The sequence below is a fragment of the Maylandia zebra genome, linkage group LG22 (genome assembly GCF_041146795.1).
Source record: "Maylandia zebra isolate NMK-2024a linkage group LG22, Mzebra_GT3a, whole genome shotgun sequence".
Taxonomy (NCBI): Eukaryota; Metazoa; Chordata; class Actinopteri; order Cichliformes; family Cichlidae; genus Maylandia; species Maylandia zebra.
The window spans coordinates 5,323,626-5,348,522 of record NC_135187.1 but is presented as its reverse complement, the minus strand read 5'-3'; the positions used below and the strand labels follow the sequence as shown (position 1 = coordinate 5,348,522).

Sequence of the window (24,897 nt, the reverse complement as noted above, 5' to 3'; positions counted from 1 at the left end):
TTGGTTTAAACTTTGTCTCACTGAGATTTGTGATACTTTCAGACCATTTTGCTGTTTTATTTCTTGTTATTCTGCCCAATTGTCAAGCTCAACTGTGTGGACTTGATCGGTCGGGTTGCTGTTGCTGTTCAAAATGCAGCAGCTCACCTTTTGTTGGACAAGAAAGAGTGTGATCCCATTAAACCTATACTGGCCTCCTTACACTGGCTTCCAGTCCATTTCAGGATCTGACCTGCAGTTTGTGCATTGTGCTGGACGATCTGATTTCCTCGTGTCAGCATTGTTCCCACATCATCATAATTAATGTTGTTCCAGGTTCAACATTGCAAGTGACCAATCACCTTCTTGTGACGTAATTCCTTTGCGACTTCGAAATACCCGCCTTCGATTATTTCGAAATACAAGTGAAGAAGCGAAAAACCGCCGCCTGTCCGCCGAATTTGAAGTCAATTCGCCTGTCCGCCGAATTTGAAGTCAATTTAGGATACTTTCCTTTAATAAACGGTAAGCATTATACATATGTTCCTCACTTGGCTTGCTGTTTGTTTGCTAGCGATAGGCTACTTGACGACAGCATTAGCTAACCAGTGTTCTCTAGACCAGCGTTCCCCAACTTTTTGGGTGTTTCGTGGCCCGGGGGTTGGGTCAGGCAAAATTGCAGTAGCTTCCCTGATCATTTTACAAACATAAGTGAAGAGAATCTGGACTAAAAGGCCTAGACTTATGGTTGTGTGCTGAATCTATGAATCAAACTATCACCTGGAAACATAATTAACTGGTCCATAGCTGTGAAACTGGACATGAGTTCTTGATTCTATGGAGATTAACAGTAATCCAGAAATTTACAAATTTGTCCTGGTACATCGCGTAAATGTTGTCCCTGGGACATTGTGTAAATGTTGTCCCTGGGACATTGTGTAAATGTTGTCCCTGGGACATCATGTAGAATTTGCCCTGGGACATCGTGTAGATGTTGTCCCTGGGACATTGTGTAAATGTTGTCCCTGGGACATTGTGTAAATGTTGTCCCTGGGACATCATGTAGAATTTGCCCTGGGACATCGTGTAGATGTTGTCCCTGGGACATCGTGTAAATGTTGTCCCTGGGACATCGTGTAGATGTTGTCCCTGGGACATCGTGTGATAGCTTGTAAATAATGGAATGAAAATTATTGATTGTTATTAACTTGTGAAAAAGAAGTGTAACAAATCCACATGTTATGTTCTTACACCCTTACAGAAACTGTGACTCCTTCACAATGTCAGGTAAATGTCAACTCATGTTGAATAATCAACCAATCAAGCCTTTTATTATCACATGCAATGTTACACGTACAACTGCAATGAAAATTTCACCCCCTTCTGACCATACATATATTGCTTAAACATCACATTGGGAAGACAGGTCGGAAACAGTTAGGAAGGTCAGAAAACAATTTAATTAATAGATGAGGAGGAGAAAAAAGAACTACAACCAGACAAAGCTCCTAGAAGACTGAAATGGATGATGGTTGCAGCATGCAAAAAGAAAATGATATCTGTTGACTACAGCATATGCTTTCTCACAGATTACCTTGTGGGAGTAGCTGGACCAAACTCTATTGGTATTTCAAGTTTGAAATCCCTGTTTGACCAGACTAACATTTCAGATGAGGTACCTCTTGACATAAAAATCCTTTTATGTTGTCATAAAACTAATGTTAAATTCTGCTTTAAATACACTTTATTGTACAATTTACTTAATGAATCGTATTCCTTAGTTCTGTTTTTATTTATATGTATTTATTTATTTGTTTTATAAGGTAATAGATGGCCTAATCTATTTGCAGTGTGAGGTATGTTGAAAAGCTTGTTTGATCATAATGACATAGCATGTTTACATTTTTTGTAATGTATTTGAAAACATAGGTGTATTTATGTTATTTTTATAGAATTTCCCTCACATTTATCCAATACCAAGCCAAATCACTGGAAAAATTTTGGATGGGTCCACAAGAGCACAAAGTGCATACTTTTTGAAGGTATGACTTGGACTGTGGTAACTATGTTCTTATCACAAAGGGTTTATAAGTTGCCACTATAAACAAACAGCATTTTCCAAAATTGAAGCCTTGTCAGAAGAACCTGAAAAATACCTTTCTGAAACCTTTTCTGTGTAAAGACTTGTTCAAAAGCAATGCACACAGATTAAAACATTTCTGTCTTGGCCAACTGATAAAGAACACCAAAAATTGAGTGGTGCGTGTTGAGTCTGTGGTCTTGATTTGTTTTGTACACACTATAGAAATTAATTAATGTAAACCAAAAATGACACTTTCTATATGTTTGTGTATCTGCAGAATTAATTACAAGTCTCACCTGACAAGCTTTTGCAGTTTTGCAGTGTCATTCTTGACAGAAAAACATACTTGTCACATTATTTTTATTTCCAGAAAAACATCTTTCAGATGTATGAGAAATTGATTGGAGCCTGTCTGGAAAACGGCAGCCACTGGACCTTGTTTGTAAGTTGCACAGATTTTGCACTCTCTCTAGTGCATGATACTTTTCAGTGTCCCTCATTAGGAAAGCTCAAGGCCCAAGCCTACCATATCCATCTTTTTACAAAACAGTTTTGTGACATACCCAAGAGGACCATAGTCTATATGAATTCATTTGGCGAGTCGGAGGTCAGAAAAAGTGCGGTGTTGAAAAACTGGAGGTAATTAATTAACATATTTAACATAACATATTTAATTTAATTGAAATCATTACCGAACGTGGTTATTGATTTCTCTATATGCTTTTTATTTGTAATAACTGCGATCTCTCAGCTCATTTGCTTCAGCAAGAGGCTGCGCTGGAGAGTGGACCTTGTCACATGTGAGCCACCCACATCAACAGGATGGGAACTCATGTGGAGTGCATGTCATAATGGTACTGAAAACTATAGCTTTAACCTATATAAGTAATGTTTACATTTTTGCCTATTCAGTTTTTAAAGCCTTAGAGGCAGGATGGTAAAATCTCAATTTTTTTGTAGATTGAACCATTTCAGCAGTAATGCTTTGCTTTGGTTGCTCTGTTTTTTTGTTTTTTTTTCTCGGGGGGGGGGTTAAAAACAAACAAACATTTCTTTGTTAATCTAATTCTTTTTGTTCTTTTTTTTTTTTTCTTCTTCGTCAATTATTAGTTTGCCCAATCTCTCATTGACGGTAAAACACAAGTGGAGGAGTACAACACTGAAATCACAAAGCTCAGGTCCCAACTTTGCCACTACTTATTTTCCTCAATAGGTAAAGATAAAATTAGCTGCCTTCTTTTTCTCTAACATTGGAAAATGTAACTTGTACTTAAACAAATTATATTTTGCAGATCGAACTAGGAAGTGCAGTCAGTGCTGGTGTGTGATTGCAGCCAAAGACCGGGTACACTATGACATGTCCTTAGCCATATAGATTGTTTATTTAATGGACTTTGTTCATTTGTTTTTTGGGCCGCATGAAAAACAGGTTTGCTGACACCTTGTCTCAAGTTTCAGACTCTGCTTCAAGACTGATGGAAAGTGGTTGGGCTCTTAAAATTACAGTCAAGAACAGCCATGGAGTTAATGCATATCAAGTCCCATCTGAGTCAAGAGAAGACATGGTGTATGATGTCTGCCCTGTTGAGTCCTACTGCAACTGTACATATGGCTTACGAGGACTTCTTTGCAAGCATCTAGTGTTACTTGCAAAATTAGCAGAGGCTGACAATGACATCTATCCAAACATGGAAACAGACCTTGGCAAGAATTGCAGTGAAAGAAAGGCATTACTTTGTACACTGTGAGGACTTGAAAGTGATAAAAATGCCAAGTTTGTTTGGAAATCTGTGTTTTTTTGCATCGGCTGAAACACTTCAGTGCACTTGTTGTACGTTCTCTCACTATAACACGTGCTTGCCTGAAGGTGGCTTGTAGCCATTTTAAACAAATGAAAAACTCTCTGAAAAGTCCTCTATCAACTTTGAATGACACTCCTGTAGTTGAAAGCACAGACAAAAAATGCACAGAAGATGCAGTTGGAAAACTAAATGCTGTTTTAGACACAGTTAAACAGTGGGCATTCATTCCAGAGGGTATTACTGCAATGATAGATGAACTGCATACAAATGTCTTAAAAACAAAACAAGTAGGCAAAAGTATATTCCAGTACGAAATAAAGACGACAGATAATGCACGCAAAATTAGGCCATTGTATTCTAGCAAGAAACGTTCGGCCAGCATCGACATTCCAACAGTCTGAAAATGAATGTGAACAGTCGATAACCACTGAAAGAGAGACATCCTCTGGAGAAAATGAAAACCTTTTGGAATACAAAACAAAAAAGAGAAGAGTTAAAGCTAAGTATATGCACAAGTAGACTTTTGTGTGACATTTCAAAGGGACTGCATCCATTACTTCTGTTTATTGAAACCTAAAGCTGAATAGCTGTCTTAACTTTCTGCCAAGGAACAGATGAAAAGAAATTGTTTGGTCTCTCAAGCAGTTGTTATTTATGTGTGTTATTCATTACTTTGGCTTGGTTGCTGTTTTTGATACAAATTCATCTGTGCCCATTGTAATATTTTCATATGTTACTATTTTTATATTGCTATGCATTATAAATAAAGGATTACTTATTACTATTAAAGGTCTGCATTTGTAATTGTTGGTATTATTTATAAAATATGTGCTCTTAAGTTTTTTGCTCCATAAAACGATACCTGTCACTTTTTGGACAGAGTATCAGCTGTTGAGAATCCTGGCTCATACAAAATAGAAGTAAAAGGTTTCAACATCCAACCTTTTTATGATTAAATACAAAGTGTAATAACAGAGTTATTGGGGTGTGATTTTGTTAATAGTTAGTCTTAAGTATAAGTTTAATAGTAATGAGTAAGAAAATATAGCCAGAATAATGGAATGAGACTAACACCTGACCTCACACTGAGATTTGGTATGAAGTGGCATGTTTGTGCTAATGCTGACATTGGGGCTCAGAGTTCCTCTGTGTGTATATATTTGTGAACGTTAACTTGGCTAATGTCCAAGGGTTTGACTGCTTTCCTGTTGGATTGTATCACAAAGAACAGGGATAAGAGCACCAGTGGCCGTGCACACCCTCATATCTCTCCTTCACCCGATCATTAGTGTTGGAAACCGGCATTAGCTCAGAGTAGATTAGACTTCAGTATAGTGCAAGTGATTTGATTTTATGATTATTTGATTCAGTTTTTTCTGTGTTCAAGCTCAATTACTTTAATAAAATATGTTGAATTCAAACAAATAAATAAACTGTGGACATTACCCTTTTAAACCTTTCTGAAACAAGACAGGTAAAAACCAGTGTATAAAAGTTTACATAGGTATAAATAGCTCTAACACTTTACTCCAGCCTGGCGTCCACACATGTGGACATCACATTTTGGGTTATTTAGACCAAAATACTAAATCTTGATCAACAAGTGCCTGATATACAGTTATGAGGACATTATACTGCAACTGTTCTATCGAAATTTCAAATTAATGTCCTCATATGTGGCTCTCATTTTTCTCAGAAACAAAAATTAGGTAAAAAAAAAAACAAAACCTGGTAATTCTTTCTTTTTACATTCATCGGGTTCCAATCGGCCCAAATATCAAAGAGAAATTAAAAATGCATGCCATGGAAGATTTCGGGTCTTAGGGGGTTAAAATGACCAGACCCCTCCGGCCTGTTTTCCAGGCCACTAAATTAAACCCAGTCAATTACCAATTGAACAGAATAAAAACCTACGAGGTCCACTAATAGTCCAAAAGTCCAAATCTTTAATAGAAAAGACAGGCAGAACTCAAACAAACAATAATCCAAACGAGGAGCATATATACACACTGGAAAGTAAATAATTATAAGTTATTAAATCAGACTAATTAAATACAGTAAAACTAATAAGGGAAGACGAACACACGGGAAATAAAAATAACAGTGTAAACATACCAAAACTCAAAATAAAACAGGAAAGCTACTACAAACCGAGTGTGACACAATTACATTCATATTGAAACATATGTGATAATTTTCTTTCTTTGTAGCATTTTTAAGATATGTGTTAGAACAGTCATTATGCTGTTTGGATTAGGAACCAATCATTTTTGCCAAATAGTTAACACAAACTTAGAACAACAATGAACACTTTTCAAGATTCTGATTTACAGAACAAACAAAAGTCACAAAAGGTTTCATTATTTAAGAGACAAGATCAAGTTTTTCACACAGGAATGAAATGACAGAATCCAGTGCAGCGGGGCCAAAGGTGTGTGTCAGCAAACTGAAGGTTGAGGAATCAGTCAGCTCATGTTTAAGATTGTGTTGGATTTTGAGAAGAGTCTGTCTGTTATTAGAAAGTAAGATTAACAATGTTACACCAATAACCCAAATACGGGGAAATGACAAATAATACCAAAAAAGATACAACTTTCATATTGTTTTACTAACTTACTTTGTCATATCAGCACTTGAATGGTCGATGCCTTTACAGACCATGTCTGTTGTGACATCGCAGGCCAATCTTCCGGCAAACCCGAGGGCTAGCTCCCCAGCCTCCTCTTCACTCAGAACACTAAACACTGTTACTTTAGTTTTGGCCTTCTTAGGCCTGTCAAGAATCATTGCGGGCAGTTTGGCTTTACGGCCCTAAAAAAGAAAAAGTGCAAACACCAAAAGAGCAGAGAGAGACACACACACGCGCACAAAGTTAAATGCTTTTGTTTACATGGTGTAATTGTGTATATGTTGCAGCAAATGCACAATTTCCAGCCACATTGTCACTTCATTGATACGAGTAACCCGGATTTATTTCAGGTGACATCAAAATCACGAAATGTATACCTACCCCAATCAAACCTCTGAAAACATGAACTGACATGTTCTCTGCGTTGATTCTGCGCTTGATCTCGTCTTCTGTTATTGTGTAGGTTTTCTTTTTTGAGCTTGGTACAGATAAGCGACCATGCACTCTGTAAACTGTACTAGTTCCTTCTGAATCAGTTTGGAATTCTGTATCTGCATCGATCCTGTCAACATCATCAGCAGCAGCATTATCTGTACTCAGACTTGTGCCGTATACTTCTGCTTCTTTTTCGTTGTCTTCAGTCTGTGTACCTTCATCTCTTTCAGTCTGTGTACCTTCATCTCTGACTGTCAGTCTTCCTATCTCACTGTTACTTGTCGATTTGCTGCAGATGTTCTCTCCCTTAGGAACTTTTCCTTTGTCATTCGCTGCCTGATGCTTTCCCTGATGACATTCTTCACTGGCTACTTCTATTGCTCCTCCTGTATAGCCACCCACTATGCTGCACAACTCCTTTCCCTCTGCTGTGCTGCACTGTGCTGTTACATAAAGAAGAATGATATAAACAGCACTATATCAATTTAATTGTGAAGAGAAATCCCCACAATACGACACAGTTATGTCTAAAATAGTTTTATGTAAAAACTGGATCTTGAAACGTCCACTTTAATTACACAGTCCTGGTGTGCAAAGGCAAAATTACGAAAAAAAATTTCACTTTAAACATTTTTGGACATTGTTTAGTTATATTGTGACTTACTCTCACAGAAGATACAGATGCCACAAACAGACTTTGAACAACGCATGTGCTTGTATGCACCACATTTCTGGCACTGCACCTGTGAATTAAAAAAAAAAAAAAAAAGAAGAAGAAATAAACAAACAAAAAACAAATGAACAAAGTCCATTAAATAAACAATCTATATGGCTAAGGACATGTCATAGTGTACCCGGTCTTTGGCTGCAATCACACACCAGCACTGACTGCACTTCCTAGTTCGATCTGCAAAATATAATTTGTTTAAGTACAAGTTACATTTTCCAATGTTAGAGAAAAAGAAGGCAGCTAATTTTATCTTTACCTATTGAGGAAAATAAGTAGTGGCAAAGTCGGGACCTGAGCTTTGTGATTTCAGTGTTGTACTCCTCCACTTGTGTTTTACCGTCAATGAGAGATTGGGCAAACTAATAATTGACGAAGAAGAAAAAAAAAAAAAAGAACAAAAAGAATTAGATTAACAAAGAAATGTTTGTTTGTTTTTAACCCCCCCCGAGAAAAAAAAAAAAAAAACAGAGCAACCAAAGCAAAGCATTACTGCTGAAATGGTTCAATCTACAAAAAAATTGAGATTTTACCATCCTGCCTCTAAGGCTTTAAAAACTGAATAGGCAAAAATGTAAACATTACTTATATAGGTTAAAGCTATAGTTTTCAGTACCATTATGACATGCACTCCACATGAGTTCCCATCCTGTTGATGTGGGTGGCTCACATGTGACAAGGTCCACTCTCCAGCGCAGCCTCTTGCTGAAGCAAATGAGCTGAGAGATCGCAGTTATTACAAATAAAAAGCATATAGAGAAATCAATAACCACGTTCGGTAATGATTTCAATTAAATTAAATATGTTATGTTAAATATGTTAATTAATTACCTCCAGTTTTTCAACACCGCACTTTTTCTGACCTCCGACTCGCCAAATGAATTCATATAGACTATGGTCCTCTTGGGTATGTCACAAAACTGTTTTGTAAAAAGATGGATATGGTAGGCTTGGGCCTTGAGCTTTCCTAATGAGGGACACTGAAAAGTATCATGCACTAGAGAGAGTGCAAAATCTGTGCAACTTACAAACAAGGTCCAGTGGCTGCCGTTTTCCAGACAGGCTCCAATCAATTTCTCATACATCTGAAAGATGTTTTTCTGGAAATAAAAATAATGTGACAAGTATGTTTTTCTGTCAAGAATGACACTGCAAAACTGCAAAAGCTTGTCAGGTAAGACTTGTAATTAATTCTGCAGATACACAAACATATAGAAAGTGTCATTTTTGGTTTACATTAATTAATTTCTATAGTGTGTACAAAACAAATCAAGACCACAGACTCAACACGCACCACTCAATTTTTGGTGTTCTTTATCAGTTGGCCAAGACAGAAATGTTTTAATCTGTGTGCATTGCTTTTGAACAAGTCTTTACACAGAAAAGGTTTCAGAAAGGTATTTTTCAGGTTCTTCTGACAAGGCTTCAATTTTGGAAAATGCTGTTTGTTTATAGTGGCAACTTATAAACCCTTTGTGATAAGAACATAGTTACCACAGTCCAAGTCATACCTTCAAAAAGTATGCACTTTGTGCTCTTGTGGACCCATCCAAAATTTTTCCAGTGATTTGGCTTGGTATTGGATAAATGTGAGGGAAATTCTATAAAAATAACATAAATACACCTATGTTTTCAAATACATTACAAAAAATGTAAACATGCTATGTCATTATGATCAAACAAGCTTTTCAACATACCTCACACTGCAAATAGATTAGGCCATCTATTACCTTATAAAACAAATAAATAAATACATATAAATAAAAACAGAACTAAGGAATACGATTCATTAAGTAAATTGTACAATAAAGTGTATTTAAAGCAGAATTTAACATTAGTTTTATGACAACATAAAAGGATTTTTATGTCAAGAGGTACCTCATCTGAAATGTTAGTCTGGTCAAACAGGGATTTCAAACTTGAAATACCAATAGAGTTTGGTCCAGCTACTCCCACAAGGTAATCTGTGAGAAAGCATATGCTGTAGTCAACAGATATCATTTTCTTTTTGCATGCTGCAACCATCATCCATTTCAGTCTTCTAGGAGCTTTGTCTGGTTGTAGTTCTTTTTTCTCCTCCTCATCTATTAATTAAATTGTTTTCTGACCTTCCTAACTGTTTCCGACCTGTCTTCCCAATGTGATGTTTAAGCAATATATGTATGGTCAGAAGGGGGTGAAATTTTCATTGCAGTTGTATGTGTAACATTGCATGTGATAATAAAAGGCTTGATTGGTTGATTATTCAACATGAGTTGACATTTACCTGACATTGTGAAGGAGTCACAGTTTCTGTAAGGGTGTAAGAACATAACATGTGGATTTGTTACACTTCTTTTTCACAAGTTAATAACAATCAATAATTTTCATTCCATTATTTACAAGCTATCACACGATGTCCCAGGGACAACATCTACACGATGTCCCAGGGACAACATTTACACGATGTCCCAGGGACAACATCTACACGATGTCCCAGGGCAAATTCTACATGATGTCCCAGGGACAACATTTACACAATGTCCCAGGGACAACATTTACACAATGTCCCAGGGACAACATCTACACGATGTCCCAGGGCAAATTCTACATGATGTCCCAGGGACAACATTTACACAATGTCCCAGGGACAACATTTACACAATGTCCCAGGGACAACATTTACACAATGTCCCAGGGACAACATTTACGCGATGTACCAGGACAAATTTGTAAATTTCTGGATTACTGTTAATCTCCATAGAATCAAGAACTCATGTCCAGTTTCACAGCTATGGACCAGTTAATTATGTTTCCAGGTGATAGTTTGATTCATAGATTCAGCACACAACCATAAGTCTAGGCCTTTTAGTCCAGATTCTCTTCACTTATGTTTGTAAAATGATCAGGGAAGCTACTGCAATTTTGCCTGACCCAACCCCCGGGCCACGAAACACCCAAAAAGTTGGGGAACGCTGGTCTAGAGAACACTGGTTAGCTAATGCTGTCGTCAAGTAGCCTATCGCTAGCAAACAAACAGCAAGCCAAGTGAGGAACATATGTATAATGCTTACCGTTTATTAAAGGAAAGTATCCTAAATTGACTTCAAATTCGGCGGACAGGCGGCGGTTTTTCGCTTCTTCACTTGTATTTCGAAATAATCGAAGGCGGGTATTTCGAAGTCGCAAAGGAATTACGTCACAAGAAGGTGATTGGTCACTTGCAATGTTGAACCTGGAACAACATTAATTATGATGATGTGGGAACAATGCTGACACGAGGAAATCAGATCGTCCGCATTGTGCTAGCTCTTCCTTTTCCTTTGAAGTGTTCTCACCCAAGGATGGATGGATCATAGGGTTTCTTTAATGGTGTAAGAGTTTTACATGAAAAAATAAATTCTGAGGTCATGTGTGATATGGTGACCATTGACAAATTTACTGAGGCAAATCTAATCATATAATTGAAGTGATCATTCTCAGCACAGGAAATGACATTGGTTTTCTAGCTAATTTTTTTTTTATCTAAACTGCCTAATGTGGTTGCAGACTGTTACGGCTGTGGCCATGAGGACTGTGTGGGCTGTTTTCTGTCTGTGTTTTCTGTACTGTGCTTAAGACTTTTTCCAGGTCCCTCCCCTAATGAGGAGTCGTGAGCGACTGATTGGACCATGGAGCGGTTGACCACCTTCAAAAAGCCGCTCTGACAGCTCCGAGGAAGAGAGAGAGAGTGGAACGAGCGGAACGAGCGGAACGAGCGGAACGAGCGAGTAGCCTGACAGCCGTCGCGGTCCTGACCCTGGTTTTCCCAGCCTGTGCTTATCTTGTGTATTTGTGTGAGGGTGAATTGTAAAAGTGCATTAGCTGAGAGCTTAGGCACTCGTGGGCTGAAGCGGAAGGGGTGAGCTGCCTTTTCTTTTGGAATCGTTTTCTCCTGTTTTCTGGGTCAGGGAGCGAGGGATAGCCCTGTCATTTGTTTGTTCTATTTATTTCCTAGGGTTTAGTTAGTCTTTTCTGGTGGGACTTAGTTGGTTTTGTTTATTATTTTGGCCTGGGCTCACCCTGGAGCTATGCTTCTTGTCCTTAAATAAAATCACCTTTTTTTTACTCACAACTGGTTTGGATGTTTGGCTTGGGAACCAGGGCGGGGATTTGTCTCTCTCCTCCAACCTTATGTGCGTCCCTACACGCCTAGACTAGGGGCGTAACACAGACACCGAAAATCTGAAGCAACAGTATAACACAATAGTCTGGTTCCTTTCGATGTGGATGAGCTGCAGCTGTACTCTGAGCCCCTTCCCGATGGCCGAACACCTCACCCTATCTCTAAGGGTGAGGACAGCTGAGGACCTTAGCCTCAGACTAGGAGGTGCCAGTTCTCATTCTTGTCGTTTCACACTCAGCTGCAAACTTCTCCAGTGCCAGCTCGAGGCCACTGCCTGATGAAGCCAAAACAACCAAATCATCTGAGGCAGAGATAAGATTCTGAGACTGTCCAAGAGCCTTAATCTTCTTGGCTAAGCCTAGAAATTCTATGCATAAAAATTATGAACAGAATCAGTGACAAAGGGAAGCCCTGGCAGGGTACAATACAATACAATACACACCAAGTTTACAAGTCTGACTTATTGCCAGCTATGCGGACCAAGCTCTTGGAGAGGTTGTATAAGGATTTGGGATGGCAATTGATATGAATTTAGCAGTTACAGTTCCATTATCAATATATCTTTATCGATTACTGATTTACAGAGATGAGGTATTGCATCATGTGAGGTGTGTCAAATTTGGTGTAATATGATGTGCTCTGGACTTTAGCACCAGACAATATTTTGACATATTTACATCAAAAAATCTGCAAAGTTATAAATGTTCTAGGTTTTATATCAGATGCACACTGACAAAGTTTTCTAACAACTGAATATGTTTTTAAATTATTTTTCTAAATTTGTTTTTCAGTTGCTGACACATATTTAATCTCTGTATTATTTCCAGTTTACATATTCACAAGTCCAAATAGTTCATCTTCTTTTGCAATCTTTTTATTGGAAAAAAAATGGCTGTAAAAAGAAGAAGTATGTGTTAGTCCATCTTAAATCAAACAAGCTTCTATAACATATGTATGAGAAATTTCACAACACTTATGTGAAGAAAACATACAAGTTTTTTGTAAAATGAATATGTTGTTATTGTTGGCACAAGAAGAAAAGCATTACCACCTGTCCAAAACTGATTGATGAGTCTGATACCTGGAGAAAGAATCTGGAATCTGGGCAAAAAAAAATTATAGGTATAACCAAAGGAACAGAGCGTGTCTGGATGATTGGCCTCAGAATCTTGTCTTTGCTTTTTGGAGACGATGTGGTTTAGTTGGTTTCATCGAGCGATGACCTGCAACTCACACTGGCATGGCTTGCAGTCAAATGTGAAGTATAGCTGCGATAAGAAGTGGTACCTCAAAGTCTCAGACCATGGTCTAAATTTGCAAAAAGATGTCCACTCAACTAGAACTAGTTACTGCTCAAAGTGAAGGAATTCAAGTGCCTCACTGTCTTTTTCAAGAATGAAGAGACACTGTCAAACGGCAACAGACACGAAGATTTATTGTGGAGAAGAGAGACCTGAGCATGAAAGTGAAGCTATTAATTAACTGGTCGATCTATGTTACTACCTTCACCCATGGACAGTTCTAGGTATAGTGACCAAAAGAATGAGATCACCAATACAAGCAGTGGAAATGACATCTCTTGAAAGATTGGTTGTGCTCAGCCTTAGAAATAGAGCTTGGGAGTTTGGGAGGGGCTCAGAGTAGAGCTGTTACTCCACATTTTAGTCGGACCCAGTTTTTTTCACCATGTATTTGTCAAAATATAAATAAGATTAAGATTCTCTCTTATAAGGCTATTTTTAATTGATCACACTCACAGAGTTGGATCTCTTGTAATAAAGGTTTTGTAAGAATCTGCTGAATTATACTAAAGGAAACATTTCTGATAATATTATGTTTTATTCAAATATTTACTAATATGAGATATATTCTTTCCACAGCAAAACACTCACTAAATAGTTTCTTCACTGGATCCTATGAAGACTCAAATATCTCAGAGTTTATGGGTGTTATAGTGATCGATGGCATTCAGACAGTATACTGTGACAGAAACAGCAAGACACTGGAACCAAGACAGGATGAAGAAAATATTTGATAAAAAGGCTCAGATGTTGGAGATGTTCACTCAGCAGTGTTTTCTGAGTCTGCCAAGCTTCTTCAGAACCCAGATTTCTAGTTTGAAGCAGCAGTTCAACCAAAGTGGAGGTGCAGTATTAAATGTTATTCTTTAGATTAAATAGAATAGAATAATAATGGATTGGATTTATATAGCGCTTTTCAAGATACCCAAAGCGCTTTACAATGCCACTATTCATTCACTCTCGCATTCACACACTGGTGGAGGCAGCTACAGTTGTAGCCACAGCTGCCCTGGGGCAGACTGACAGAAGCGAGGCTGCCATATCGCGCCATCGGCCCCTCTGGCCAACACCAGTAGGCGGTAGGGTAAAGTATCTTGCCCAAGGACACAACGACCAGGACAGAGAGCCCGGGGATCGAACCGGCGACCTTCCGGTTACAGATACGCTTCCCAACCCCCTGAGCCACGGTCGCCCTTTGGGGGTGGGGGCACAGTTCTGCAGCACTATATACACATGGACAGTATTAACAGAGGGAAAAAATATATATATAAAATGTACAAATATACAAGCTGGTTTTAAAAAAAAAAGTAATATGTAATAAATAGTGTTATGTATATACAGTTGGGTTATTGCACATAGAATTTGGTATTGCATCATTATATTGCATTATATTATATTGCATCATTATAAATCATTATAAATGTACCTCAATAAAGTTGATGTATGTAAAATTATTTTGTTAATCATTAAATTGTTAAATATTTAAAGTCTTAAGTCATCAAACCTTACAACGTCAATATGATTTAAAAACATGACAAAATAATAGATTTGCTGAATTTATATGTGTATTAAAAGAATGTCTTGAATACTATTAACTTTACATTCTTCGTCTTAGAGTTTATATGCAGGATGTCTGTCAGATCAGTCCTGGGTTGACCCAGTTTCCTTTTTCATGTGCCACATAATGTAGAATATTCAGATAGTTCAGTGCAATTTTTGTTTCTCTGTCTTTCTTCAGGTGTCCAGATTTTACAGATAATAAGTGGCTGTGGATGGGATGAAAACACTGGTGAGGTGACAGGTGTGATAAAGTATGGATGGAATGGAGAGGATTTTGATGTGAAGACACTGACATGGATTGCATTGAACCCAGAAGCTCTCATTACCAAACAGACCTGGGACGCTGACAGGTCTGTACTCAAACACAATGAAAACTTCCTCACTCAGATGTGTCCAACGTAGCTGAAGATGTATGTGGACAGTGGGGACTTCTCCCTGCAGAGAACAGGTAGAATCACATCATCTTCAAATGGATGTAGTAATGTTCATTTTATGTTGGATTATCTTCATTACAATACAGTTGTTTTTTAAAGAGAAAATGGCAAAACATTTAGGCTGATTTTAACGAGTGGCTTTTGCCTTGGGACTTTTGAGTGGATGCCATTTTTTGTTTGTTATTGTTAAATCATGAAAACTGACATTAACTGAAGCAAGAGAGGCCTGCAGTTCTTTAGATGTTGTTCTGGGTTCTTTTCTTTCATAACCACCTGTCACGGTCTGAGGCTGCAGACCGTGTGGCTTATAAGGACCCAAATGCAGACACTAAAAGAGTAACTAGACCTTTTAACAAAATGTTCACCCTTTATTTTGGGTGCTAAAAAACATGAAAACGTAAACTGGGAAAGTTAAACAATCAGAAACCTGGAGTACAAGGGAGCATGGAGACACAGGGAAGGATTGCAGATGATCTGACGATGAACACAGGGAAACTCACACAATCTATACACATAGATGAAGAGGGTGACGAGGGAAGTGGAAACACACCGGGATGAATAGACATGACACAGGAGGAAGCAAAACTGAACAAAATGAATATGGGACACGAGACTGTCAAAATAAAATGGGAAACAAACTAAGATGCAGACTAGATGCACGGATTAACACTGGGACCCGGGGGGGAGGAACAGACATGGGAACATGGAAACAGAAACGGGAGGCAAAACACAAAGACATGTCTAGGACCCAGGGAGCAAGGGACAAAAGAGGCTTTTTAAAGCTTTCCAAACTGATAGATATCACATAGGTAATTCAGGATTTAACATGATTTCTCTTTTTTCCTTCAAAAAATTATTTTTAGGAAGTGCAACTATGGTATGAATTTCAAAATCCTTAGTGGCTTCCTCCTTGAGTTATAAGATTCACAAACTTCAAATCAAATTGTGGAGCATTATCCATTTACAAAGATGTATTAAGTCTTTTTTAAACACATCTTTCTCTGCAGTGGTTCCCACAGTGTCTCTCCTCCAGAAGACTCCCTTCGCTCTAGTCACCTGCCACGCTACAGGTTTCTATCCTAATACAGCCATGATGTTCTGGAGGAAGGATGGAGTGGAGATCCAAGACCATGTGGAGAAAGGAGAGATTCTCCACAACCATGACGGGACCTTCCAGTTAAGTGTTAACATGAACGCTTCATCAGTGCCATCTGAAGACTGGACGAGCTACAGCTGTGTGTTCCAGTTCTCTGGTGTGGAGGACAACATCATCACCAAGTTGAATAAATCAACGATCAGGACCAATTGGGGTAAAATAAAATTAGCAATGATGAAAGTGAGAAACACAGTGCTCTGATGTTTTTGTGCTCTCAGAATAGTAAAAAATATTATTACCGTTTATTGACTGGAGGAAAAGTTAGTCAGGGATAGCCTAATAAGATACAAAGAAAAAAAAAAACTGCCACCCTCCCTTAGCTATTATACACTCAGATTTATGCCATTTCACTGGCTTCATAGATCAAAAGAGGCAGCACCAAATATGTGGATAACGAACCTGAAATTTACATTTATTTAGCAAAAAGTGCCTTTTACAAATCCCTGGGCAGATGATGGGAGAATTTAACTCTTTTTCCAATTTCACATTACTGTTATATATTATAATTATACAACTATTATTAGCATTTTTCAGACCTGCTTTGAAGTATGCAGTAAATACTATATACTTGCACATATATATTATATACATATACTTTTACAGACACACATACTCACATATATGTAGCACCATAGAGATTACAGTATTGCATAAATACTCTGTGTCATAGGAGGAAGGATGTACTGTATATAAATTATGATCTAATTATGTTTTACTGAGCAGAAAGGCGTGCTGACACGAAGATCCCCATCACTGCTGTTGTGGTTGTTCTTGTTCCTCTCATGCTCGTTGCTGCAGTTGGATTTGTTGTTTACAAAAAGAAGAAATGTGAGAGCACTAAAGGAGGTGAGCTGATGTTTTTAAAAAGACTGGAAAACTGAAGCTAGCAGTTCACTAAAACAGGAAGGAAGTGATAATACAAGACTCAGTTCTTTTCTTTGCTCTGAGGTGTCTGTGAAGAAAAACTATATTCATACAGTACCAACTGTTTTCGGTTATTTTGTACATAAAATCCAGTCCAGGATCAGAGGACTAACAGTGTGTTTTGCATTTTACAGCTCCTAACAACCTCTCTGAACTGTCTGAGAGACTGAATCCAGAGACCACATAAGCCTGCACACAGAGATTTCTTCACTTTTAAACAGTAAAAATCACAGGAAAAAGTTTCAAAGCAGTGTTTCCACTTCATTGTATTTCAGGTATTTAGATTTTCTGAAATGCCCCAAATTGTTAACATTCTTTTATTCTGTTATTTATTACTGACATGCCCCCACAGGCAGAGAAGTGCAGGCAGATCAGAAGATATTCAAGTGAAACTGATCTGAGATGTGCTAACCACATAAGTTAAACATAACACTGTAACCACAAACCCTCCTAAAACACTGTAAACCTAGAAAACCTAATGAACTGCACTTGTCAGTGAGCGGTTAACCAGTAAATTCATTTCTTCTCTCCGTAATCAATTAATTGCTTAGTGTGACAAAGTGGGTGAGAAGACCATTTGTCTATATTCTTAGTTAACATTCTTGTTTTGATTTAACCATATTTCACATGTAATCTGCAATAGGCAAACATCTACTATCCCGGGTTTGTTTATGTTTTGCACTTTTACAGATTATATGATATAACATCTTGGTTTAAATCAATCCCTACAAGTTTGTTAAGTTAACATGTTATTTATTTCAACTGTTAATTTGTATTGTTTAGAACTTACCTTACCTACCTGTCTTCCAGAAACAAAAGGAGAAAATTTAGTTTTACTTCCTGCTTTATAGCTTCTGGGTTCATCTGAGGTCACAGGAAGAGACCAAGTGCAGAAGGGGAAGAACTCTTATAATTTAATAAAGTTGATTTTAGAGGGTTTATGAAGAAATAGATTCATTGTTGTAATATGTATTGATTACACCACAGAGTTTATGTTGCCAGTAAAGAGGAGTAGTAGAGGTTTGAATATAATCATGTTCATCTTACCTACCTACTGAATGGAATAGTCCACAGGAGAAATTGTTTGGTTAAGTGGACTATTTAAGCAGAAGAACTCAGGTGTTTCAAGGACAAAAAAAAAAAAAAAAAAAAAAGGTTCAGGTCAGTGTAGCTGTGTGCAGTTTGACCTTAATTTCCGTTGATTTAAGTTCAGTTATGTTTATTTGAACTGAGGTTATTATAGAGTTGAGTTTCTTATTTGTTTCTTTGTAAATATTGTTTGGGTCACAAAATGGTGAATAAATCACTTGCTACACTGGACAGCATCAGTCTCCTGCACTTCTTTGACCGCTTAAGTCAAGTCCTACCACACTTAGAAAAAATAATTCTACTTCTGGGAAGTGTTTGGGGATGACTTTTTCCTGTTCCAACTGTGCACTAAGCAAGGTCTGGTGTGGAAGACATAACTGAGTCCAGACTCAACCCAACAGATCACTGACCTGACCTCACTGTTCTGACCTCACAAAATATGCTTCTGGTCAAAATATTTTATTTGTTTGAAGGCAGATGAATGATATAGTGTATCTTTCCCTATATGCACATTTGTTTAATATAACAATGGCAGTAAGAAACTGATTTAAATAGCTTCGTATAGGATCATTATCACTTTAGCCATCAAATCATTCTACTGACCTTAAAGGAGAGGTCAGAGGTCAAATATCATATGATATTTTAAATTGTTAAACAGTACTTTCTGTATGTTGACAATATAGATCAAGTTGTAAGAATTAGAGTTTCTTTTTGTTAATTTTCAAACAGCAAATCATTAAGTTGCACTAGAGCGGTGTGGTTGTTGGTCATTCTTAAATCACAGCAAGAAGGTCCAAGGTTCAAATTCAGGTTTTTCCTGTGTGGAGTTTCCACATTGTCCCTGTGACTGTATATTCTGTCTTTCTCCCAAAGCTCATGGTGATTCTAAATTGCCTATAGCAATGAATACTGGTGCAAATGATTGTAATTAGCTCCACAACAGACCAGCCACCTGTCCAGGGTGTACCCTGCCTCTCGTCCTATCGCAGTGGGGACAGGCTGCAGCTTCCCACAACTCTGAATTGGGTAAGTGGTGTCATTTGCTTTCTTTAGCTGCTGATCAACCATTAATCATCAACCAAACACACACAGAGGAATATTTCTAGCAACAAAAGAGTAGTTCCCCAAACGTGCACTGCATTAGTGCAAGTATAACCAAACCTCTGAAATAGACAGACCATTTTTAGTTGCACCTTTCTGTGTTAGAAAAGAGAAGAGGGGAATTCCACAAGCTTTCTTTGAAACCCTTTTCCTCCATATAATGGAAAAGAGTAACTGGTTATCTAAATTTAGCTAATCTATGCAACAAATTCTAATGAATGTTGAATACATACCAAAAACAACACAAGGCCATATGTCTTTTTTCTTCTAAGGGTCAAAGACGTAATCTGCAGAGTCATGTTTGGTGGACAGATGTGAATGTAAGCTTTAATTTGAGTGGCTGAACATAGAACCACAATACAGTGGTGGTTTTCTTCTTCCCTTTCCTGTGTGTGGTTGAAGAAAACTGTGCAGTCCCTGCAGTGCCATATTTATTTCTCCTTTGACTGCTGCAGCTTTACATCTCTAAACAGCAGAAACCGCCTTTGTGCTCATTATCTCGGATCTTTTCTTTTGAAGAGCTGCTGTTTTTGTTTCCACTGGTAAGACTAATAATTTTCAGTTCTTGGCATAACACTTTCCTGAACATACCTTGTTTTATATCACGTTTTGTTAACATCTTGAGACAGTTTCCTGTAGCTTTGTTTGATGGTTTAATGTGCTCAAAATCATAAATCCATGTATAATGAATATATATCTTTATCTAATCTCATGAAGTTATGATCTTTTATCTTTATATACTCTTCATCATTAATGATAGAATTAAGGTTTCATGGTCATGGGTTAGTTTATCCAATGTTTTGAGTTTTGACTCAGATACCTTTCCTGAAGCAAGCTCAAAGGCAGTGTGTACTTTGAGGGGAATAGTATTATACTGTGTTTCGTTTTCTTCTTTTTAAACGCACATCAAGGAGTTTGCAGTGCAGTAAAAACGATGAATTTTGGGATTAGCTTGAATGAAAAGCAGATGTGAAATGTAAAATTGAAATCAGAGGTCAAAAGTAACAAAATATTCTAAAGGAACCTATGATGTGATATTTAAAATCCCCATATAACAGTTTTATTTCTTAAACATAGTTAATAAAGTTGGACTTTATTTAACCTTTTTTTTTTTTTTCCTTTTCTTCTTTTTTCCTTTTATATAGCTCAACCTTTGTTTCCTCAGAGTGTAAAACCTTTCTCCTGAAAGCATTTCATGGTCATATTAAGGACCCCACATCTGGTGATTCTTGAGTAGAGTCTTAGGAATAATGTTACCAAGTTGGTAAGGCAATTTCTGTAAAATTGATTTATTTAACCTTAAAGAAGAGGCCAGAAGTCCAAAGTAGGATGATATGCAGGATCTTATATACACTATATTGCAAAAAGTATTCACTCAACCATCTAAATCGTTGAATTAAGGTGTGCCAATGACATTCAGGGCCACAGGTGTATATAATCAAGCACCAAGGCTTCCAGACTGCATCTACAAACAATTGTTAGAGAATGTGTCACTCTAAGGAGTGAATTCCTGCCTGCTACTGTGATAGTGTGGAAAGTGTTTCCAAGGTCGAACTGCGCCATCCAAATTCTACATCACCACGTGCAATGCAAAGCATCAGATGCAGTGATGTAAACCCACTGCATTACTGCAGATATGAAAAGCTTCTGAAATAGACAGGCCATTTTTAGTTGTCTGTGCTAAAAAAGTGAAGATGGAAATTCTACAAGCTTTCTTTGAATCCCCTTTTTCCATATAATGGAAGTTAGCTAATACATATTTAAAGTTAACTAAGCTATTCAACCATTTCTATTGAATGTTGAATATATACCAAAGTCAACAGGAGTCCACATATATCCTTTTTTTTAAATAAAAAATGTAAATCTGCAGTCATTCTGGTCTGTCTCATTATATGTCCTTCCATTAGGCCTTATTATCATTTCCTATCATCTGTATGCAGATGATATCCAATTGTACCTTTCTTTTAAACCTTGTGAATTGGATAAATTATCTGCGGCAAGAAAGTCACAAAGAAAACGATGCATAAGAAAATTACAGGAAGTGAACAAACAGCTTACTCTAAAAAAGGAAGACACTAAAAACTGACAAATGTCAAACACAATATGAAATTGTTTTAACAAGCTTCCGACTGTTTAAATTGTTAAACAGTACTTTCTGTATGTTGACAATAGAGATCAAGTTGTAAGAATAGGATAAGCTGTCTGACTCTATTTCAGACAGCTTCTCCATTCTTGTATTTGTATGATATCAGTGAGACCGGATGTAAATGTGTTCACCTCATGCATGCAGCTCTGAATATAAGTACTTTAGTCCCACCCACTTGTCCAAACCTTTTTGTGTGGACCAGCCAATCAGAGGAAAGGTAGCTAAAAGGTAAATGTACTTATTCCACACTGAGGATGAACCCAAGGAAGTGGGCAACTATCATCATGAACAGGGACTTTTTAAAAACTGTGAATCATGCACAGCTACTCTAGCAGAGTCCAAGAATTAAGTCAAGTAAAGTAATATTATCTTTTTTTCCTCTCTGTCAGTTAGTTGAGGAAATACATGGATGAGTAACATTTTGTCAGTTTTCCTGTTCTCTCTTTCTCAGCCCCGCCATGTTTCCCAATGACTCTCTGCCCACCAACACAGTCAAGCCTTCTAAAGATGGCCAGGAAACTATGGTGGGCATCAGTGCCATTATGGACAATGTCAGTATCATTCTCTATGCACTGACTGTTGTACTTGGCATCACAGGAAACTCTATGGTCATCTGGGTGGCTGGATTCAAATTTAAGGTGAATACTTCAGTGGATAATACCTTTCAAATACCTTCTGAGCTTGTTAGTAATCTGTTTAGTGAAGTCTGTGGGGTCATATTTATTTTCTACTGTAAAGACAGTAAATAAACTTGGGGTTAAGAAACTGTGACCTTTACTGGTGTAGGAGATAGGTGTAGGTGGTTTCACAACATATGCCTGGGATGTGATAGCTATGGTGTGTGTGTGTTGAGTGAGCAATGCATATAAATATAAACCTCTTTCACCTACTGGGATGTGGTTATCACCACATTCATTTCACACAGATGAACAGAATTAGTAATGGATGGTGTTTCCAAGGTGAAATACCAACAAAACTCCCCACACTCTGAAGTGTGACACATAAATTAGAAGACTGTTTTGAACTTAATTTCTGTTTCTATTTCAAGAGCGATGTGATTAAGTTTATCAAGTTAAGTTAAGTTTATGTACAAAAGGCACTTGTTTAGCGTTTGGACTAGTTTAAGACGACTGAGCCTGAAATAAGGTAGAGGATTATGTTTAGTAGCAACATTTATATAAATAGGACCTCATAATAGCTGATAAAATCCCATTCTGGTTACTGTTTCATGTAAATATTACCTTTCATTTTTGTTTTTCCTTTCTTCACTTTTCCATCGTGTTTTATCTTCTTCTTCATCCACAGCCAAAGGTCACCAACGTGTGGCTGGTGAATCTGGCGATAGCAGACCTGATCTTCTGCTTCACACGAGTTTTTTCTCTCACTAAGAAGCTCTTCCTTGAGCACTGGCCTTTCGGCCTCTTCGTCTGCAAGTTCGATGCCTTCTTCAAATACACCAACATGTTCTGCTCTGTCTTCCTGCTGGCTGTGATCAGTCTGGATCGAGTGCTCTGCATCTGGCAGCCCGTCTTCACAAAGCGTCGTCGCACCCTGTGGGCAGCGAGGGTGGTGGCAGTCTGTATCTGGATAGCAGCCATCCTTTTCAGCATTCCTTACTTCATCCATCGCCAAGTCTATCTGTGCAAGAAGAACCTGAGTATGTGCTCTCTTCATCCAAAAGAGAACGCAGAAGGGTACAACAGCACCAAAGTTGCTCTCTACTCCATCCGCTTCCTGTGTGGCTTCATAATTCCCTTTATGGTGATTCTGGTCTGTTATATCTTGGCCGCTGTGGGAATCCGACGCACCCGCCTGTCAGGGAAGACCCGCCCTCTACGTATACTAGCATGTTTGGTCATTGCCTTCTTCCTGTGCTGGGCGCCTTACCACTGCCTCTTACTGGTGAAGATGGTGGACAGTAAATACGCTCTGTTCAAAATCTGGTTCCCTGTAGCAAAGGGTATTGCCTACTTCAACAGCTGTGTGAACCCACTGTTATACTTCTGCATGGGGCTAAAAGTCAGTGAGGGATTTAGACAGAGTCTGATAAGAATTTATAAAAGAGGCCTGGCAGATGACATAGACGGCCAGATGACTCACTCCACTGATCGCTCTTTGGATTAAAGCTCAGGGTTGAAACACGGCAGTCTTGTAGTGGTAGGAAAGAGTCAGACAGCACTGACTAAAATTTAAGTTTCTTCCAATGATCCTGAAGTTCAGAAGAGCTACAACAAATCAACAAAAGAATACCTGAAACACAAAAGTACTACAGTGTTCAAAATCCAGATCTCAACCCAAATGATGTCTACAGGGCAGTCAACAACATAGTTATTGGACTAATGTAGGACTACTATCAGCAACCAGCCAACCTAGTAATGTCATATTCTGTTTTCTAACAAGATGGCACTGCCCATGCTCTAAAAATTGTATTTTAAATCACAGCCTCACAGAAAGTATTAAATTTGTGACATTTTTGGGGGGACAAGGCTCCGTGGTGTAAATTAGGCTAGGTAGTGTTTTATGTCCACTTTAATGCACATCAAATGCCAAGTGAATAATCTCTTTCTCCTTTGGGTGGGCATGTCTGAAAGCAATCACTGAAATTTGTTTTTTGTTATTATTATTATTGTTTATTATTGCGCTGAGACTTTTTTTTTTTTTTCCATATCGGTTGTTATGGCTGTTCCTGCTGTAAAGTGTAAAGTGAATTCAAGTTTTCCTTCATTTTATCCTACTGTCACCAAGTGCTTGGTCATAGGGGGGTGTCTGACTGTTGGTTTTCTCTGTATTATTGTAGAGCTTTTACCTAAAGCACCTTCAGGTGCTCTGATTTTGCACTGAGGTACTAAGTGCTTCTTGCTTTTCGGAACACAACTTTTGTGTAATATTTTGTAATCTTTTTTTGGAGTAAAGATAATACTGTTTCAACGATGGATGTGTGTTCTGATCCAGTGAGAAAAAGACACTTTAATTCACTCAAATAGCAAAGAATACTTAGATAATGTCTATAGGAAAGCACCAGACAACATTCAAGACATAACATTCTCGATTAATATTAATTTTTAAATTCTGTTGCAACATATTTCCTTTATCTTCTTTGTCTGCTGTAATTTTCCAAATGTTTTTTTTTATTAACTCTTTAACTATCTGAGACTTTATTTTCTATTTTTTGTACCATAAATGAGTTCATATGCTCTTACGTTAAGGCTCTTGTCATCAAGAGAGTTAATTTTTTTTTTTTTTTTTTTTTTTTTTTTTAAATAGGAAATGCTCACAGTGGCTGTGATTGAGTCCTGAGTACTTTAAAAAAATTAAACCTTTATTTATCAACTAAAAACTGTCCATTGCTACATCAAGCGATTAAAAAGGGCAGAAAAGACTGCGTGC

General features: G+C 37.7%; 3 protein-coding genes and 1 pseudogene across 15 annotated transcripts; 3 read left to right on the top strand and 1 right to left on the bottom strand.

The window, feature by feature from the left end:
- Window positions 1–362: 362 nt before the first annotated feature.
- On the top strand, window positions 363–3,909 carry LOC143414669 (uncharacterized). 5 transcript variants are annotated; one of them, XM_076879471.1, is made up of 10 exons: window positions 363–504; window positions 1,241–1,266; window positions 1,569–1,654; window positions 1,803–1,835; window positions 1,932–2,021; window positions 2,433–2,504; window positions 2,613–2,701; window positions 2,814–2,916; window positions 3,173–3,275; window positions 3,355–3,457. In XM_076879471.1, the coding sequence occupies exons 2-10, from the start codon at window positions 1,260–1,262 to the stop codon at window positions 3,435–3,437; spliced, it is 666 nt and encodes a 221-aa protein (XP_076735586.1). In that variant the 5' UTR covers window positions 363–504; window positions 1,241–1,259; the 3' UTR covers window positions 3,438–3,457. The 5 variants fall into 5 exon arrangements, with proteins under 5 accessions (XP_076735586.1, XP_076735587.1, XP_076735585.1 ...); XM_076879470.1 differs by lacking the exon at window positions 363–504 and having other exon boundaries at window positions 1,080–1,266; XM_076879472.1 differs by lacking the exons at window positions 363–504; window positions 1,569–1,654 and having other exon boundaries at window positions 1,079–1,266; window positions 3,355–3,909.
- A 1,878-nt stretch (window positions 3,910–5,787) lies between these two features.
- LOC106676239 (uncharacterized) lies at window positions 5,788–10,821 on the bottom strand. Of its 5 annotated transcripts, XM_076879465.1 has the most exons (14): window positions 10,709–10,821; window positions 9,922–9,947; window positions 9,534–9,619; window positions 9,353–9,385; window positions 9,167–9,256; window positions 8,684–8,755; window positions 8,487–8,575; window positions 8,272–8,374; window positions 7,915–8,017; window positions 7,783–7,835; window positions 7,593–7,671; window positions 6,875–7,371; window positions 6,482–6,675; window positions 5,788–6,373 (listed from the first exon to the last, which is right to left on the bottom strand). In XM_076879465.1, exons 2-14 carry the CDS (start codon window positions 9,926–9,928, stop codon window positions 6,229–6,231), a joined length of 1,551 nt encoding a protein of 516 aa, XP_076735580.1. In that variant the 5' UTR covers window positions 9,929–9,947; window positions 10,709–10,821; the 3' UTR covers window positions 5,788–6,228. The 5 variants fall into 5 exon arrangements, with proteins under 5 accessions (XP_076735580.1, XP_076735579.1, XP_076735581.1 ...); XM_076879464.1 differs by lacking the exon at window positions 10,709–10,821 and having other exon boundaries at window positions 9,922–10,100; XM_076879466.1 differs by lacking the exons at window positions 9,534–9,619; window positions 10,709–10,821 and having other exon boundaries at window positions 9,922–10,102.
- A 2,861-nt stretch (window positions 10,822–13,682) lies between these two features.
- LOC101486953 (major histocompatibility complex class I-related protein 1-like) lies at window positions 13,683–18,314 on the top strand (annotated as a pseudogene). The gene is made up of 5 exons (XR_013095341.1): window positions 13,683–13,944; window positions 14,839–15,108; window positions 16,102–16,404; window positions 16,974–17,096; window positions 17,309–18,314. The product of XR_013095341.1 is annotated as a major histocompatibility complex class I-related protein 1-like (transcript).
- Window positions 18,315–19,154: 840 nt separating this feature from the next.
- On the top strand, window positions 19,155–24,443 carry LOC101482986 (formyl peptide receptor 2). Of its 4 annotated transcripts, none has more exons than XM_014411033.3 (3): window positions 19,155–19,289; window positions 21,962–22,148; window positions 22,816–24,443. In XM_014411033.3, the coding sequence occupies exons 2-3, from the start codon at window positions 21,969–21,971 to the stop codon at window positions 23,632–23,634; spliced, it is 999 nt and encodes a 332-aa protein (XP_014266519.2). In that variant the 5' UTR covers window positions 19,155–19,289; window positions 21,962–21,968; the 3' UTR covers window positions 23,635–24,443. The 4 variants fall into 4 exon arrangements, with proteins under 4 accessions (XP_014266519.2, XP_014266520.3, XP_012779736.2 ...); XM_014411034.3 differs by having other exon boundaries at window positions 19,161–19,289; window positions 21,939–22,148; XM_012924282.4 differs by lacking the exon at window positions 19,155–19,289 and adding an exon at window positions 19,369–19,906.
- The last annotated feature ends 454 nt before the right edge of the window (window positions 24,444–24,897 follow it).

Coding starts and splice junctions, on each gene's coding strand:
- LOC143414669 (XM_076879468.1), top strand. CDS start 1,505: ATGATGGTTGCAGCATGCAAAAAGAAAATGATATCTGTTGACTACAGC. Junction 1,836..1,931: donor TAATCTATTTGCAGTGTGAG/GTATGTTGAAAA, acceptor TTATTTTTATAG/AATTTCCCTCACATTTATCC. Junction 2,702..2,813: donor GCGGTGTTGAAAAACTGGAG/GTAATTAATTAA, acceptor GCGATCTCTCAG/CTCATTTGCTTCAGCAAGAG.
- LOC106676239 (XM_076879463.1), bottom strand. CDS start 9,683: ATGATGGTTGCAGCATGCAAAAAGAAAATGATATCTGTTGACTACAGC. Junction 9,386..9,533: donor AGACTAACATTTCAGATGAG/GTACCTCTTGAC, acceptor TTGTTTTATAAG/GTAATAGATGGCCTAATCTA. Junction 7,836..7,914: donor CTACTTATTTTCCTCAATAG/GTAAAGATAAAA, acceptor TATATTTTGCAG/ATCGAACTAGGAAGTGCAGT.
- LOC101482986 (XM_014411034.3), top strand. CDS start 19,182: ATGATTGTAATTAGCTCCACAACAGACCAGCCACCTGTCCAGGGTGTA. Junction 19,290..21,938: donor TTCCCACAACTCTGAATTGG/GTAAGTGGTGTC, acceptor ACATTTTGTCAG/TTTTCCTGTTCTCTCTTTCT. Junction 22,149..22,815: donor TGGCTGGATTCAAATTTAAG/GTGAATACTTCA, acceptor CTTCATCCACAG/CCAAAGGTCACCAACGTGTG.